The following is a 16,661-nucleotide window of genomic DNA, read 5'->3' on the forward strand; positions in this document are numbered from 1 at the left end:
AGTTCCTTGTACGTGTTTTTTGGGGAAAAAACAACTAATCATAACTCTTATTTGGAAATAACTCAAGAAATCAACCAAAACCAATTAAACATTTTTAATTTAAAAATACAGACCACAAATATAGAATATAATATTAGTAAAGGCATTCAGAGCGCATCTTCTATGTCTGTTCAGTTTCCCAGTTTTACTAAATTCCCCTATCTCACAATTGTTTAAACAATCCTGATTTCCCCCAGAACTTAAGTTATGAATTATGTTTTTAAAAAAAAGAAAGCTGACAAACCAATGATACTTAAAATGTAAAAAACATCAACCAAAATACATTGAACTTTGAACTTCTTTTTTTCCATTTCAAGAAAACTCAAACAGTTATACAGGAAATAAAACATCTTGTAAAACCTAATACAGTTTAGTCTTTTCTAAATGATATCAAAAATGTTCTTCTTTTCATGGATATAAACATCTCAGTTTTTTTTGTTTTTTTTAAACATGATACCATTTCAGTACACATTTTAAAATTCAAGTCTCTGGCCTCTGCCCTGGTAGCCTTTATGCAACAGGTGCTCATTGAATATCTAGTGATGAGACTTCCCTTATTACCAGCTTTGGCTGAGGGTTCGTCCTCGCTGACAGTGAGCACACTGTTCTCTCACAGAGCTGCCTGCGGCCGACTCTGTTCGTCTTTGTGGCTCTGCGGGGAAATGCTGGATGCACTGAAGAACTGCTTATAGAAGTGCGTTGTTAGTGAACGCTGCTGCTCAGACAAGATCACATTAGCTGTTGTGTCAGTGGGGTAGTTCTCCCGCGCAGTGACAAAAGACTTGAAAGTCAGTTGTCGGTTCTGACTTCTTAGAAATAGGTGGAAACTAAAAGGACACTTAGAAAAGCAGAATATTCCGTAAATTCTAAACCATAATCAAACATGAGACAGTTAAAATGTTATTCCCAAAAAATAAAGATGATGATTAAACTGGAAAAACTGTAATACTTTCTTGATTCTCTCTGAGTGGAGTCAACATAAAAGCAGGGGGGTCTCATGTTGAATTTGGTTTCTTTCTTTTGTTTCTTAACGGCTCTGCAGCTTCCACAGGCTAAAGGGAGAAAAACAGAACAAATATTTAACACAACAAACACTGAACATCTCCTTCTTTCTTACAAAATCCAACGTCATAATGCCAGAATCAATTGTCATATTCACCTGCTCCCTCTTTCTGGTAACTCTGAAGAAGTCCTCTATTCGCGTTTGCTTGCAACAACCCTCCGCTCTTTCCTTTTCTCGCTCGTTCCGCCTGCCTTCCCGCTTCTGACGGAACTTTTCCATTCGATGACGAACCCGCTCCACCCTTAAAAACAGGACACGTGAAGCACACAGGCATGACGAAATGAAAGCTGGCTTTGAACCAGAAATCCAGCCACAGCGAGTACATACTTCACACGTTTGGTGTGACAGAGAAACCCAACCAAGGCTTCCTCGTCTGGCTCCGTCCAGGCGAGCTCAGGAGCAACAGTCTGCGGTGCAGCCAAGAATAACTTGCGTGCTTCTTTGTATTTCCAGAAATGTGGAACAGGATGGGTCTGAAGGGAAGCAGTTATTAGTATCTCTGTAGATCTTTATTTTTTACATAAAACAGACCACTGCCATCCCATCTATTACCTTTCTGTTGATGTGTAAAACCACATTCTCAATATTGCGGTGCTTCTGGATCAGAGTCAGAGCTTTCCTAGGACCCAGACCGGTTATCTTGTCACAGTAGTCGCAGCCCAACAAAATACACAGGTCAACAAACTGGTGGGGGAAAAAAATGGAAAAGCAGCAACGTATTTATTTACGTAGGACATGATATTAATGGCTTCCATTGACATCTGTATGAATATTTCAGCTTTACCTCCTCATGATTAATCTGGAGTTTCTCCAGTACTTTGGGTAAAGAATATTCAACAACTTCACTGTACAGAAGAAGAAAAAAATAAAGCGTGGCGTTTTAATTGGTTATTGGTTATTTGTATTAGAAAAATAAACAACACACACACACTTCTTACCTGTCCTTTTTGGCGTTCAACTGGCGAATAAGAACTTTGGCTCCGAATGGCAGGGTGTCCATGTCTTCTGAGGCCACTGCATCCACAGTCCCGTCTCTCTCCAGCTGAGCGCACAGGGCCTCAGCATCTCCTGGAGCCTGGAGAGCAAGATACAGATAAAGAAAGAGAGGAAGATTAAAATATATATATATATTTATATAGAAAAGCAGGCAGTGCAAGAAAGAAAGAGATGGAAAATGTACTCTACATTTAACAGATCATACCTGGATGAACGGTACACCAAGAAGCTTGAAGAGATGGAGACAATCCTTGGTCTGAGATGAAACTTTGGCACAAAAGAGTCCAGATTAACCAACAGAGGCAGCTGGCAAGTGTACATTATATATATATAATACATTTTCTGTCATATAGTGCACATGTCAACCATAAACACTTATTCTGGATGTACCTGTGCCTGTGCGGTTGGTCCACCCTGATGTCTCAGCTCTCTTCTCAAGCTGCAGAAAAAAACAGTAAATGTGAATCAGTAAATGACAAAAGTAAAGTCAAATGGTAACCATGTGACATCACAACAAATAACACATGTTATTTTGAGATGACAAACTTGTATGCACAAGTGTATCATTGCATGACAAAGTGAAACATATTTGCGCAAAAATCATTCAACTTCTTCTTCATCTATGGGGTTTAACAGCGGCGTGCATCCATGATGTTACATGACTGCCATCTCCTGAAATTAGAACGCTCCTACACATACACAAGAGTGGATCTTCAATCATGCATATGGTGAATCCTTAAGGGTAAGGACACTCAGGAGTCTCCTAATATGTACGCAATGAAACGCATAAAGAGTATAATTATGTATAAAGTAGTAGACAATTAGTGAATCATTCAACTGTCACATCATCAGGAGACAGAAGATCAACTATCATTGTGAGGATATCAAGTATAAGTAATGTAAGTTCACTTACAACAGCAGACTTTTCCTCAGGAGGCTTTCCATCAAACACAAAGACTGGTTTTATGTCGTGCTCCAGGAGAGTGAGTGTGCGGAAAAAGAGACCCGTCAGGGGGCTGGAGAGAAGAGACCAAAAATAAGTGATCAAAGACCAGATAGACCAGAGAAATCTGCTGTTTTTTTTATTATGTTAACATTTTGGTAGTTTAATACAACAGAACCACAGAGTGCAGCCAAAGGAAAATCAGTCATTCAGGAGCTCCCTGACCTTAAATTGGGTGTCGCTGCACGGAACTGGTTGACAACAATCGACGTATCCAGAGCAATCACTTTTCCTGTGGAGTATAAACACCAGCATCATAACAATAAAACACAACTTTCCCACAGTCATAAACAGCTTGTCTACAGATGACATCCATCCACACTCGTAATTCATATTCAGTTTACAACACATTCACACCTACAGTTTCAAGAAGTGTTGTTTCAAACAAAGTTACGCCTCTTATATTGTTATTATCATTTTTATCTGGCAGAAAATGGATTCATCAAATGACTAATGACTAAAGAGATTTTGTATCTTTAACAGTGTGTTTAACAGCAATATAGGATGTTTAGTCCATCATTAAGGATCCATGGACAGTTACTATCTTATATATCTATCTGGTTTGACAAAAAGCATGTTTGTTGTTGTTGGTTTCAGTTTTGTTTTAAAGGTTGAATGTTTGTTTTTAATCTTAATTCTTAGGATGGATCATTCCTGTCTTTTTAAAAATATACTTACGTTTCTTTCTGTGTACGCCTAAAACAAATATATTAAAGGAAATAATATCCTAAATTGTTTGTAAAGGTTACTGTAGTGTCGCTTTAAAAAACAACAACAAAAACTTTAGGTGCGTGACGTCAGGCTACCAAGGCTATCAAGTTACCATATGCTAACGTTAGCAAGAAGCAACCAATGCGGAAAATAATAAGACATGTGATGCTAATGTAGACAGATACACAATAGACTTGTTTACCCGTGTAGTCACTGATGTCTTTGTGACGAATAGCATCGGGAGCATCGAAGCGGATCAGATCTGCCAGTTTCGTGATCCCCATTGTGTTAACGCTCTCTCTTTGGATAATGTTGAAGGAAGACGACGATTAAAAACACAGGGTGTTTGTTTTGATTCTAACCAGTTTGCATTTGTGGATGTTTTGTGGTTCCGGCTGCTTCTTCACCAGCGCTTTAAAAGGACCGAGTGACTTCCTGTGCTGCACATCCACCAACAGAGCAGGAGGGGTCAGTATTGAGACAGAGACGAGAGATGTCAACATCCATCATTTATTACAGCGGAAATATTTACAATAAATGTCTTCTTTTATCACAAAGTAAAATATATCACTTTAAATGTAAGTTATACATACAATGCTTAACCAAAAAAAACGGTAATTGTAACATTTTGCAAGTGCCTTTGTAGTATTTTTAAATACAAATAATAATAAATTAAACATGGGTATTTCAAAATAAAGACATCAATGTAGCATCGACATATTGATCTATATATGATCATACACACAGCAGCTCTACAATGTACACTGTACTGTATGGCGATAAAACCACATAGTACATGATTTTCCCCAGTGGATATTCTCTGGAAAAACTCTCATATCACAATCACCAGGTATGCGACTGCCACAGAGGTAAAGTAAAATAATATTTAGGATCAAAACATTTCAACAATAGCCTATTCAAGTGCTGTACACTAACATTTTTGGGTAATGAAGAACTCGAGGGACAATCAGGGTTAACGTTATGGCATCTCTAGATTTATCCATCTTACTATGACACTTTGATCAAGGCATGTCAGGTCTGAGATTTGGTCCAGTAACTATCCTCCCAGCTCTGAACTGGGTTTCCAAAATATGTATCGCTTGACTAAATCCTCGTCTTCACACTAATGATTCTTCCCCTGAGTGTAAAACATCTCACTAACTAAACTTTGTTCACCCTCACAAAGACAAACGATGGTAACCACTGCTTGTGGCATCTCTCGTCACTGCATAAAGGATTTATCAAATATTTAAAGTGTAATTATTAGCATTTTATTGGCTCTTTGCACAACTTAACCCATAATATATCAGTGTTTGTAGTTTATTTGCCACTTTAAAAAGCCTACAAATGATCTGTAGAATATTTTGTTTCTCCTCAACTCAAGTGTACATCAGGGCAATGTTTGAAACGTAGAAAAAAGCTTCAACCAACTTAGGTATGACATTGCATCTAGTTTTAGTATTTCTGACATAGTGAGACTGTGCTTACTAGATCAAAGAAATTAACATTTTGGCAACGGTCAGTAGTCACGTCATTGAGCTTGGCCTTACTAACTAAAAGTATGCCAATCTACACATGGGTGAGCTACAAAGGCCCAGTTCAGATCTGTTAGGAACATCAGTCCTGAGATACGGAACTACATGTGGACAGCTCTTAGCTCACCAGTTCACAGGCCAATCCAATTTGGGCTGCAAACAAAAATATCTATGTGCCTGTCAGTGTTAATATTGAGTCATTGGCCACAAATAATTTAATGTTTTGGTGCTGAAGTTTAAAAATAAAAAATATTTCCAGCTTATTATGGAAGTGTAGAAGGTCAGAGGGCATCAGCAGAGTAGATGGATGTGGCCCAGGAAACATTGGCATTCATATTCACCTCTTCATGTGGTCTGTAAGATCAGCTCATAAATGCATCCGGGGTCCATTCATATTATGTTCATAAACATATATAAAACAAACATAACATCTTGTGATCTGATCATTAAGAATGGATGTTGGTAACAAAAGGGTCATATACAGTATTTTAATGTCGAGTCTGCTACATGTGATGTGGCAACACTCTGCCATTGTGAACTATTGTAACATGTAGATATTGTAAACTTTGTTATGTGGTCTGGCTCAGGTTTAACCATGACAATGTTCAGCTTGAATCAATTCTCACTACAGAATTTGCAATAAAACATACAGGGATGCAGGTTTGCCAATGGTGTGATGTCACATGGTTACCATTTGATTTTGATTGCAATGCCTTCCAGTGATTTAGGACGGTCGTTTCCGTCTCCCACCTCAGCGGCGCAACCACATCCAGGTGTTAATAAGCCAGAATGCCACTGTAGCAGAATAGAGGACCATGTCTCGCTTGGAACGCTCTTTGTTTTCTTCTTCCAGCAGCTGCAGGCGTCGGTTCAGTTTCACAATCTGAATGAACACATGACCACATAAAGATGTTTACTCAATCACAGATGATAATGCTATGCCAGTGTAAGACAGAATCGTCATCATTTGTTAATAAATATAAAAAATAAAAAATTTACACAAATTTAGCAACAGTTTAAATAATACTGATATTTTCAGAGTTATGTATACATTTACAGCTGATTATATATGAGGCCATTCACACACAGTGTTGAAAAATGCATAGAAGAAGCCAGAAGTGTTTCATAACCAAGGCACTGGTGGTTGTGCTCTTCAGGGTTCTATCTTAACAAAGCAACCTAAAACCCGAGAGCTGCTGAGTGAAAAGCTGTGAAGTTGCTGCAGCCTCAACAAAGTAACACATTCAACTAAGAAAAAACAAAGAAAATATATTATCAGCAACACATTTTCCTCACAGCAGCTTTGGTGCTTAACACATAAGTGGAGAAAAGAAAAAAAATCTGTACACAAACATGTTACCTGTCGCCTTAGTGAGGAGGCATCCACCAGGCCAGACTCATCAGGGTTTAAATCCATAGCCAAGTCCAGGTTTGTCCTATAGAGATGAACACATCTCAATTTAGATTCATAACAACAATACATTTATCTAATGCAACGCCATACCAATATCAGGCCAACACAAGCCGCATGTACTAGTACTCCTATTCACTTACATTAGTGTACATATTACATTCTGTATATAATATATAAGCTTTTCTTTTACAAGTGTCCATGCAGTCAGAATAATTACTGAATTTATATATTTTTTAAATAGACGAAGAAAAGAGTGTATTCATTTCTTAGAATAACACCACAAGGACCAGCTGTTTTATTTGTAGGTTTTTGTCTTTTCTAAATAACATTATGAATTACATAACCTCAGCACTCGGCAAATTACAGGGACAAAGAAAAAAATACCTGCGGTGGCTGTCATCCAAGACATCAAGGACCTGCTGATATGCTCTGCGTGTTGTTGACTGGACATAAGTCAGGAAGCCAGCAGCTGTGAACAGGTTGATGTTTGCATCCACAGGGGAACAGAGGGGGGGACATAAGCGGACAGGGGGTGCAGAGGGGGATGGGGTTATACTGACAGAGAGGTGAGTGGGGAGAAACAGTAAAGAGAGGCGTTATTTTAAGGCTTAAAAACTGACTGGAATAAAACACAACAACCAATCCTGAATGGAAAAGCTTTTGAGGGCTGTACTATAATACGAGATTAGTAGTTTAGTGTGGTAAATTAAGATCTAAGGCAAGAGTTTTCCATGTCACGGAGGTGGATCAAATGCCCCTTTTATGTGAACAAGCATCTCGCCTGAAGAAGGAAACCAGGGTTGACAAAGCAAGTTGATAACCACCGTGGTGATACTTGTTAACTGAGGTTTTAGATTTTGTGGAGTCAGCTCACACAAAGAAAGCCTAGCTCTGTAAAGCATTCTTCATAGTACAGCCAACAGTGTCTCAAAGTGTGTTTACCTTATATCACCTCTGTTGATCTGACTGCTGTGGCGGCCCGGTGTGTTCTCACTTGCACTACGTTCTCTTCGAGAGCGCGCATGAAAGAGGCCCTGTTATTGACACAAATATTAGAAATACTCACATACTTGCATCAGATGGGTTACAGATTAAAACCCTAATATGTTCTTTTTCATTCCCATATGTGGCAGAATAGGTGAGATTAGCAACACATAATAAAGAAATAAATTAAAATGGAATTTACCACTACAAAGAATCTTGTATGCAACACAATTTAATGTTGGGTTCTCAGAATTAAGGAAATTGAATTATATTATACACCTGAATCACACTATATTCATGAGCATTCCACAAAAACCTTGATTTTGCCCTTACCGCCTGGCTGCGATTAGTCTGTGAGGCGGCAGTTTGGTCAGTCTCAAGAGAATCCAGTGGCTGTTCTGTCAGGGTAAGGATTCGTGGTGGGGCCTTCATGTTCAGGAGGTCTAGTGGGGGGACAGACTGAATTAGGTCTAGGTCTCTTGGACGACCACAACCAGGGTCCCCAGCATCACCTGTGGATCAAGCAGAAGAGAGAGCAGGAGGTCACAAAAGTGAAGCCAAACCTGGGCTTGCATAATTAACATAGATTTTATATTCTTGTTAAAATTATTACTGTGACTGTGGAATACACACAATGGCTTGTTATTCTATATCATGAAATTATCAAAGGACACCATTTAATGTTCTGAATAAATGTTCTGATGTGGAACTAAATAGCATGTCTTTGTGGAAATTGTTTTATTATAATATGAAAATGTATTAATGCAGCCTGAGACATTTATTGACCTTATCTGGCACACAACTTGGCCTAGGAAAACACCTGTATTTTGTGCTATCCAACCTATTACTGTAGCCCTGTTTGCCATTCTTACCTGCAACAACAATTCTGTCAGGAACCTGCATGAGAGTTGTGTGAATGAGGAGATGCTCCTGAAGAGGCAGGGAGCCTGGTTGGCTCTCTGGAGCCACCTTGAGCGTCTCCGGGATCCGCATTCGCTGGCTGATGCCTTCAGTGTACTCCAGCTCATAATGGATGCGGTTCATCTCAGCCACCTCTGGGGTGGCGGAGGTGAAGGTTGGCCCACTCATCCAGCCTGTAGACCTATCAAAGAGAAATTAAATAAAATCAAAATACATTACAGATGAAAGGTAAGCCCAGAGATGGGTGCACCCTCACCTGTAACCTATCTAAGGATGTTAGTAGATCCTAATTCAACTAGATTATAGTTATCCAAAACACATCAAGTCAGAAGCAACTGGACCTGAAGCTTTTCCTCAAAACTTTCACATCTCATCCAAGAGGCTTCTTCAGTTCTGAAGATTTGTGGTGAACGAAATTTTAAGTGGGAAGTGCTCATTGTCATTGTGCTCTAACAACAGTCACTGGAAAGCTCCAGGTTGTTAACAACGGTCAAAGTGTTCAAATTACTGAATTATTGTCCCGTAAATAAATATTACTGACTCAACTCCTTTCTCGAGTCTCTGTGTTCTCTGGCTCCACATAGTTCCATGAATTATGGCTTATCTGGCATTATAAGCTGGATCGGGTCACCCCTACTGCCATAGCTCCAATACCAACCTTTATTTATTTATCTGTAACATACATCAGATACTATCACTACTTTCATGGTGTGTGTACATAATGTTTTTCATGCTTCCTGTTTTTTAACTATTAGTGTTTTGGGGAGGAGTTGTTCCTTACCCAAACTGAGGGTATATGGACAGAAGAGGTCTCTCCATTTACAGATTGTATAACCAACTGTGCAAAAGCCGATTTGCACACATGAGTGTACCTGTTACCATCACCGTCAGAGTACAGACAGATGACGCTTGGTAGGAATAATTGATAATTGCTCTTTGATACCTTTGAAAAACCTTTCATCTAACTCTAACCTTAAACCTTAAGACCCCAATTACTGCGATTACACACTTGAAAAATATGATTGGGGACTTCGACCTGTGGAGGGCTCAGTCTTGCTGCCTGCAGGCCACATGCAGCCTGTCACTTCAAATCGGGTTATGAGTATCCATTTTTTTACTGACATAAATAAATGTATTGTTCCATATCAAAACAAACCTTTTTATTTTGAAATTATGTGAAATATAATTTAGATTTCTTTTTCTCAAAAAGTTTAACGTTTTTTTGTTTTGTTTTTTAACATAACTGACCCGACTGACCCATCTAGACCAACAGGTCATTTGAATTTGACCCCTGGTGTAGAGAGATGAGGCCACCAATGTCACGTGATCATGGCGTGAGTGAGTGCTGTATGCATTACGTTTGAAATGCATAAGCACAATGTTGTTGTAAAGAATATCATCAGTATAGGTGGATGAAAAACTGGCATCGAGCCATCACTGTACTACACCAAAACTGATGACAGAGGCAAGTGGTACCTCCCAAAACACTATCTCTCTGGCACATGTGAAGTAACCCCTTCATGATGACACGATGGTGGATGCAGTTAAAGCAAATAGATATTATTGGAAATAACATTACACACTGTATTGCATTCAATTACATCATAAGGTGTGTGAGCAGTTACCATCACGTGGCCTCAATGTCACTGCATAATGAGGTCCACACAACACAAAACACCACGCCTAGCATGAAAGTAAGCTAATATGAAGTGAATGTCAGCAGAACACGATGATACACGAGATCAGTATTAGCCGCTATCATTAGCAGGTGTTGTACCGCGTCAAGCTAGCTACGCTGTCCGCACTAGCTAACCACATACAGTCACAACAGCATTCAGCCTTTAGCTTGCTTTAGTCTCTATGGCTCCTTACCGTTGCCGTTCTAAAATGTCATGGGTCAAATAAACGTCGTTTCTTCTGGAATATAACGACGACAGAGAGCAGCAGTCAGACAGCACGAGCAACACCAAACACACCGCCTCCACTCCAGCAGCAGCCAGTCCGTCAGGTAGTTTGTATTAAGATTAAACCCTGCGTGTCCACAGGGGCGGAGCTTATCACCTACACTATCAGGCCTGGCGAGACAATTCAGCAAGGACGACCAGGGGAGGAAAACGAGCGCACACAATTGATACGCTCAATTAGTCCACATCATAATTTTCATGGTTGTTTTCTAGACAATTCTGTTCTTATTATTATCATCATCATTACTTTTATTTTTGTTAATGACTATATTAGACATTTGCGCCCCCTTAATAATAATAAGTGATAAATAATAAGTTAGTCGATGGATCTATCTATCCATCTATCCATTCTACACAACAAATGATTCACAAATACATCAAACTCAAAAAGATACATTATAGGAAAGGCATAATATTAATTTGAGGTCCACCTGCACAGACAAACAGATTATGTATAACGTAACTTTAATTACCTTGTTGTCATGATTGTAAACTATCAAATGTGATCCATGTTGAAATGTGGTTGAATCAGAATTTCAACAATGTAAAAAGGAATGTGAACGCAGCCAGAGAAACGCAGCAACTATACGTTTTGGAGGGGGCTGTACCGAGCAATACAACTCCCACAATTCCTGCGTCTGCGACAACACTGCGCATGCGTCACAGCTCTGGGCCATTATTTTGTCCTCCTCAAGCTTCAAATGAACAACGGGCGAAGCATTTTCTTGAAATGAATTAAATATTAATACGCGGAAGGAGCAGTTTTTTCTCCGTGCTCATCACCTCGGTCACACATGGAGTCTCTCGGTCAGTAGCTCGCCTTGTCGCCGGGCTGCTCGCTCCTCCGTGGGACTTGAGGCCGAAAACATTGCGCGGAGTGACAGCCCCGTTAAAGCCGACAGACTGGGTGTTTATCTGGGTGACTAGCCACCTAGCTAGCCCCGTAGACAGCAAGGAGAGGAGGGCAGAAAACCCAAAAGGAGCGTTCGATAACTTCAGGAAAGGGAGCCTGTGGCTGTCCCTGTCCCGTCCAACCCGCTGAAGGGATGGCACACCTTCGAGACATGCAAAACCAGGTAGATAAATGCTCTTTTCTACAACTGTCACCTCCCTTCTTCTTGTCCAAGAGCAGGCGAACCCCCATAACTGTCAGGTTTTCCATGAATAGGTGGGTGCGAGTCTGAGCCATGAAGTGAAACACCTACTCTTATACACGATGATGAAATCCTCTACTTTTTATCTGTTTTCCATTGTCAGAATCAAGACGAGCAAAGCAATGACAATAGCCCACCAGGAACTGCACGTTGTATTGAAAAAGTAGACACCTCAGTTGTTGTAGTGTGAGGGTGTAGATGCTAAAACAGTCTGTGTTCAGTGACTTCTTAGTCAGATCACCATTCATTTGTTTGTGTTATGGAGACAGTAAACCACTTAACTTTCAAGTGTCATGCCTCTTGAATTACATCTTGGCACTCTAGAGTTTGGGTGATCATAATATGGGCTATGACTGAAAAAGATGGGCACTGGCTAATAATCCATCATCCCATTTGTATCAACAGTGCATGAAAAATAATTTAAATAATAATCATAACAATTTTTTAAATCATATTTTTGTTTAAAAACAAAAAAAGGCAGTGCATGAAATCATTATAACACCAGAGAAGGTATTCAGAGTATACCTATAGTCTCTGAAACTGAATCCAGATCATCACTAAAATCTAGACATGTTTATTTAATGGGTCATAACCTACACCCCAAGAAGTCTTTGCTTTTATGCTGCTCACAGGAAAACATAACAAAAACATTAGAAGCCAACATCATAACAGCTGTAACTCCTACTGTGAAGTCCAAGTTAACTTTGATTCATATGGGAAACTCGTTTCTAACACTAATAGAACTGTCATCATGAAATGCACTTAATAATTCAGTCCATTCTTTGGTGTCACTGGACCAGAATACCAGGTTGGACCCTGAGGAGTACTTCACCAAGCAGGAGAGGATTGGGAAGGGCTCCTTTGGGGAGGTCTACAAAGGCATCAACAACCGCACAAAGGAAGTTGTGGCAATTAAAATTATAGATCTGGAGGAGGCAGAAGATGAGATAGAAGACATTCAGCAGGAGATCACTGTGCTGAGCCAATGTGACAGTCCTTTTGTTACCAAGTATTATGGATCTTACCTGAAGGTACGATAACGCAAATGCTGGAACGACACACACAACACACACGGGTTATTACACAAAAAGATGAAGAGGTTTATATCAACACACTATGCAATACAACCAGGAAAAACTGGGCGTTTAAATATTTACTTTTTCTTCCTAACAGGGGACCAAGTTGTGGATTATCATGGAGTATTTAGGTGGTGGATCTGCACTAGATCTGGTACGGTTTCTTATTTTATTCTGCTCACAAAGCTTTATACAACTCTCTTACTAAGTAGCGCTCTGTATACTTCAGGAGCAAAACCTGACCTGAGTGTGACATTCTCTGTTTTGTTTTGTATTTCACCGCTCTAGCTTCGCCCAGGGCCTCTTGAAGAAACGTACATTGCTACTATACTGAGGGAAATACTAAAGGGGCTGGAGTATCTGCACTCGGAAAGGAAGATTCACAGAGATATTAAAGGTAAAAGGAACTGTCTTCATGCACAGGAAACACAGCAGACACACAAAGCAGACTTTCTCCTAGAAGTTTCCCTTCTTTCAGTATCAATTGATTTAATTCCACAGTGTCGTCCTTGAGTTGTGGGACCCTGCGTTACACTTACTCTAAATGCTGTGATGCAGCATGCACATATCAGCAAGCACTGAGCAATGATCAAAGCTGCACAACAACATGCACAACCAGATGCTGGACTGAATTTAATCCACACATTGAAATATGCTAACAAGCTGTAAAATATATATATATATATATATATATATATATATATATATATATAAACACCATCTGTGAGCTTGAAATCCAACAATGTCTTGAAGATGTATTTTCCTATGTGTGCTCATCTGTCAGTGATTGTGAGGACACTTTATTTTTTAGGATATTTGCAGCATTAAGTTTTAGGGTTAGGGGTAGAAGTTTGAGTTGAGGTTCAGCAGGTTTAGCTATGATGGATAAGGTTGGAGTCAGGGTCATTGGACTAAATTTATAATATAATTATGAAGTTATATGTGTCTATCTGTTAATCCATCTGGTTCCATTTTGATAATAGTATTGGATAAATGCCTTTTCCCTTTAATCGTCTAAAAATGGAGGATGGACGTGCTGTTTTTTAAAAAACTTTTCTCTCTCTCTCTCTCTCTCTCTCTCTCTCTCTCTCTCTCTCTGTATTTCTCTCTCCTAGCTGCCAATGTGCTGTTGTCAGAGCAGGGCGACGTGAAGCTGGCAGATTTTGGAGTGGCAGGACAGTTGACGGACACCCAGATTAAAAGGAACACATTTGTGGGCACACCGTTCTGGATGGCTCCAGAGGTTATCAAACAGTCAGCTTACGACTTCAAGGTGAGCACAGATTCTGAAGAGTAGATGATGAGAAACTGCTTTAGATGAAGAGATGTTTCACTTGTACTTTGATAAAACCCTAAGATGGATATAGTTGTGTTGATAGTGCTTGTCAAAGAGTGTGATCTTTACTTTTCAACGTATCACTCTTTACTTACACATTTCATCTCTCCCACTTAGGCTGATATCTGGTCTTTGGGCATCACTGCCATTGAGTTGGCTAAAGGAGAACCTCCCAACTCTGACCTTCACCCCATGAGGGTTCTCTTCCTTATCCCCAAAAACACTCCCCCTACCCTGGAGGGACCTTACAGCAAACCTTTCAAAGAGTTTGTGGAGGCTTGTCTAAATAAAGACCCTCGCTTTGTAAGTAAAAACACCAGCAGCAACTGAGATGACATCAAGCATGCTGTGGCTGAAATGAAGTGCTTGTTTTAGGATGTTATGAGACAATTGATCGCAGTTGATGCTGCTTCCTGCTTCACAGCCTGTGGTTGATACTTAAAGCTGCTTTCAGACATGCATTGACGTTTGGAGATTCTCTGGAGGAGCTGTATGTGAGAATGCATGTCTGCAGATGTCATGCGAAACATTCTCTCTGCGAGAACACAGCAGGAGAAACTCTGAGAATCCATAGTGTCCTGCTTCCTGTACGCTGCAGCCAGGATCCACACCTCACCAGGATTCTCCAGAGATTTTCTTGCTGTTATGAAAGCAACTCACTCAGACAATCTCCCTCTGTGCTCCTTATACGTGAACAGCAAACTCCAGGAAATGTCCCAGACCGAGTGACTGAATTTCACACTGTGCTACTGTTTTATGCTGCTGCTGTTTTACTCTTTATTCTTCCTTATGTGCACAGAGGCCAACAGCCAAAGAGCTTGTGAAGCACAAGTTCATCACACGTTACACCAAGAAGACAGCCTATCTGACAGAGCTAATTGACCGCTACCGACGCTGGAAGTCAGAGGGACATGGGGAGGAATCCAGCTCTGATGACTCGGATATGTAAGTGTCAAGAAAATCCAGTTACGCTGGAACTAACTAATGTGATGCTGCAAAAGGTCCTGCCATGGATCTTATTGAAGATAAACTGACTGCCAATGATGGATATTCATCCCTCAACCTAATTTTGTCTAGGGATGCTGATGGTGATGTTGACACATGTCCTATGTGGACCTTCCCCACAGTCAGACCCAGCTCTATGAATAAGTTACAGAAAGGCTACACACACACAGATTCAGAGGTGAGAATCACATGCAGCACACGCAGTCGCACACACAGTCACAGCTTTTGTTGTTTTACTTGACGTTGTGTTTTTCTGTCCGCAGATGGGAGACTCAGTAAAAAGACAACCCAAGTCACAATGCTTGTCCGCTTTGGTAACACCCATTTTCAGAGAGGTAGGTGCAGTGAGGGTAATCGAACTTTGACGTCTTTCAATATAGTACTGCCGGTGATGTTAGATGAAGGGTGAACATGTTAAACCTTTAAGCTATCGGCTCATCAGATTTCCTGTCGGTACATTAACTGATAACAATGCAAGTCTGAGCTGCAGCAGTGATTCGATCTGCACTGCATTTTTTTTGGTGCACGTGAACACAGTCTCTGAGGCTGATCTTATCAAACTTGGTGAGATGGATACTCATTTCATTGCATGTCTCACAGGTGGAGTTTGTTGCCTAATTTAATTTTACTGAGTCCAAATTGACTCTCTTTCCTCCTTGAGACAATGAGTGAAGTTTATGTAAGACTGTTTCCAAATCACCTCCTGTTCTGTACTGTACCAGATCATTCAGGATGGATCTGAACAGGGTTTATAGATGGCAACAAGGCCTGCTAATCTCTGCTTACTGTAACGTCACTAACATTTCCATTTACTCTTGTATTCCATTTGTTTCTATCAATAGTTGAAGGAGAAGCGGCGAGCAAGTGGCGGAGGCGTAGGAGCTATCGAGGAGTTGGAGAACGCCTTCAACCTCGCTGAAGAATCGTGTCCAGGCATTTCTGACCGCCTCGTCACACACATGATGGAGAGAGTTTGCAGGTGACTTACAGGTGTCCGCTTTAAATGTCCGCCGACGTGCATTTGTTTTGTTCTAACCTGTGGCTGAATGTCATCCTTTCAGGTTTTCATTAAACGGTAATACAACCCCATCTTCACGGTGAAACCCCCAGCTGGATGTAAGTTAACCCTGCCTCCCAGATCCCCAGTCATCATCTCGGATAAAGACCACAGAAGAACCCACATTCCCCTCCACGCTCCACCTTTGCACCCTTCCTAGTCATGTCCCAGAAGAGATCTTTTAATTAGTTATAATTAAATATTTTTACAGTTTTTCTTTTAAGAGCGGAGAATATTTAAGACAAAAAAAGCCATGACATTTAGAGCGTTGTGTATACGTGGTAGATTGAGAAGAAGAAAAAACCTATAATAAAAGTTTATGGAAAATGTCCCATCTTTGTCTGTGTCTTGTTTGTAAAGGGCTATTTTGCAGATGTTGTGGAGCTCAGTTCTTTTTGTGTGC

General features: G+C 40.2%; 3 protein-coding genes across 3 annotated transcripts; 1 reads left to right on the forward strand and 2 right to left on the reverse strand.

The window, feature by feature from the left end:
• Window positions 1-489: 489 nt before the first annotated feature.
• Window positions 490-4,114, reverse strand: LOC310926814 (putative flap endonuclease 1 homolog). Its single transcript, XM_083889008.1, has 11 exons — window positions 4,015-4,114; window positions 3,267-3,333; window positions 3,012-3,114; window positions 2,489-2,537; window positions 2,304-2,365; window positions 2,041-2,177; window positions 1,887-1,947; window positions 1,655-1,786; window positions 1,430-1,575; window positions 1,199-1,343; window positions 490-1,091 (listed from the first exon to the last, which is right to left on the reverse strand). Exons 1-11 carry the CDS (start codon window positions 4,094-4,096, stop codon window positions 1,035-1,037), a joined length of 1,041 nt encoding a protein of 346 aa, XP_083745134.1. The 5' UTR covers window positions 4,097-4,114; the 3' UTR covers window positions 490-1,034.
• A 222-nt stretch (window positions 4,115-4,336) lies between these two features.
• Window positions 4,337-10,665, reverse strand: LOC310927945 (mitochondrial fission factor homolog A-like). Its single transcript, XM_083890394.1, has 7 exons — window positions 10,539-10,665; window positions 8,618-8,847; window positions 8,079-8,257; window positions 7,704-7,795; window positions 7,146-7,316; window positions 6,708-6,783; window positions 4,337-6,230 (listed from the first exon to the last, which is right to left on the reverse strand). The coding sequence occupies exons 2-7, from the start codon at window positions 8,832-8,834 to the stop codon at window positions 6,099-6,101; spliced, it is 867 nt and encodes a 288-aa protein (XP_083746520.1). The 5' UTR covers window positions 8,835-8,847; window positions 10,539-10,665; the 3' UTR covers window positions 4,337-6,098.
• Window positions 10,666-11,332: 667 nt separating this feature from the next.
• Window positions 11,333-16,589, forward strand: stk25b (serine/threonine kinase 25b). Its single transcript, XM_083890181.1, has 11 exons — window positions 11,333-11,706; window positions 12,585-12,815; window positions 12,958-13,014; window positions 13,149-13,257; window positions 13,976-14,133; window positions 14,314-14,499; window positions 14,996-15,141; window positions 15,274-15,379; window positions 15,465-15,536; window positions 16,044-16,180; window positions 16,263-16,589. Exons 1-11 carry the CDS (start codon window positions 11,677-11,679, stop codon window positions 16,300-16,302), a joined length of 1,272 nt encoding a protein of 423 aa, XP_083746307.1. The 5' UTR covers window positions 11,333-11,676; the 3' UTR covers window positions 16,303-16,589.
• The last annotated feature ends 72 nt before the right edge of the window (window positions 16,590-16,661 follow it).

The sequence above is a fragment of the Microchirus variegatus genome, assembly GCF_963457635.1.
Source record: "Microchirus variegatus genome assembly, chromosome: 5".
Taxonomy (NCBI): Eukaryota; Metazoa; Chordata; class Actinopteri; order Pleuronectiformes; family Soleidae; genus Microchirus; species Microchirus variegatus.

Coding starts and splice junctions, on each gene's coding strand:
- LOC310926814 (XM_083889008.1), bottom strand. CDS start 4,096: ATGGGGATCACGAAACTGGCAGATCTGATCCGCTTCGATGCTCCCGAT. Junction 2,366..2,488: donor GACCAACCGCACAGGCACAG/GTACATCCAGAA, acceptor TTTGTGCCAAAG/TTTCATCTCAGACCAAGGAT. Junction 1,948..2,040: donor TTGAACGCCAAAAAGGACAG/GTAAGAAGTGTG, acceptor TCTTCTGTACAG/TGAAGTTGTTGAATATTCTT.
- LOC310927945 (XM_083890394.1), bottom strand. CDS start 8,834: ATGAGTGGGCCAACCTTCACCTCCGCCACCCCAGAGGTGGCTGAGATG. Junction 7,796..8,078: donor AGACTAATCGCAGCCAGGCG/GTAAGGGCAAAA, acceptor TGTCAATAACAG/GGCCTCTTTCATGCGCGCTC. Junction 6,231..6,707: donor CCTCCTCACTAAGGCGACAG/GTAACATGTTTG, acceptor GTGTTCATTCAG/ATTGTGAAACTGAACCGACG.
- stk25b (XM_083890181.1), top strand. CDS start 11,677: ATGGCACACCTTCGAGACATGCAAAACCAG. Junction 14,500..14,995: donor TAAATAAAGACCCTCGCTTT/GTAAGTAAAAAC, acceptor TTATGTGCACAG/AGGCCAACAGCCAAAGAGCT. Junction 15,380..15,464: donor ACACACACACAGATTCAGAG/GTGAGAATCACA, acceptor TTCTGTCCGCAG/ATGGGAGACTCAGTAAAAAG.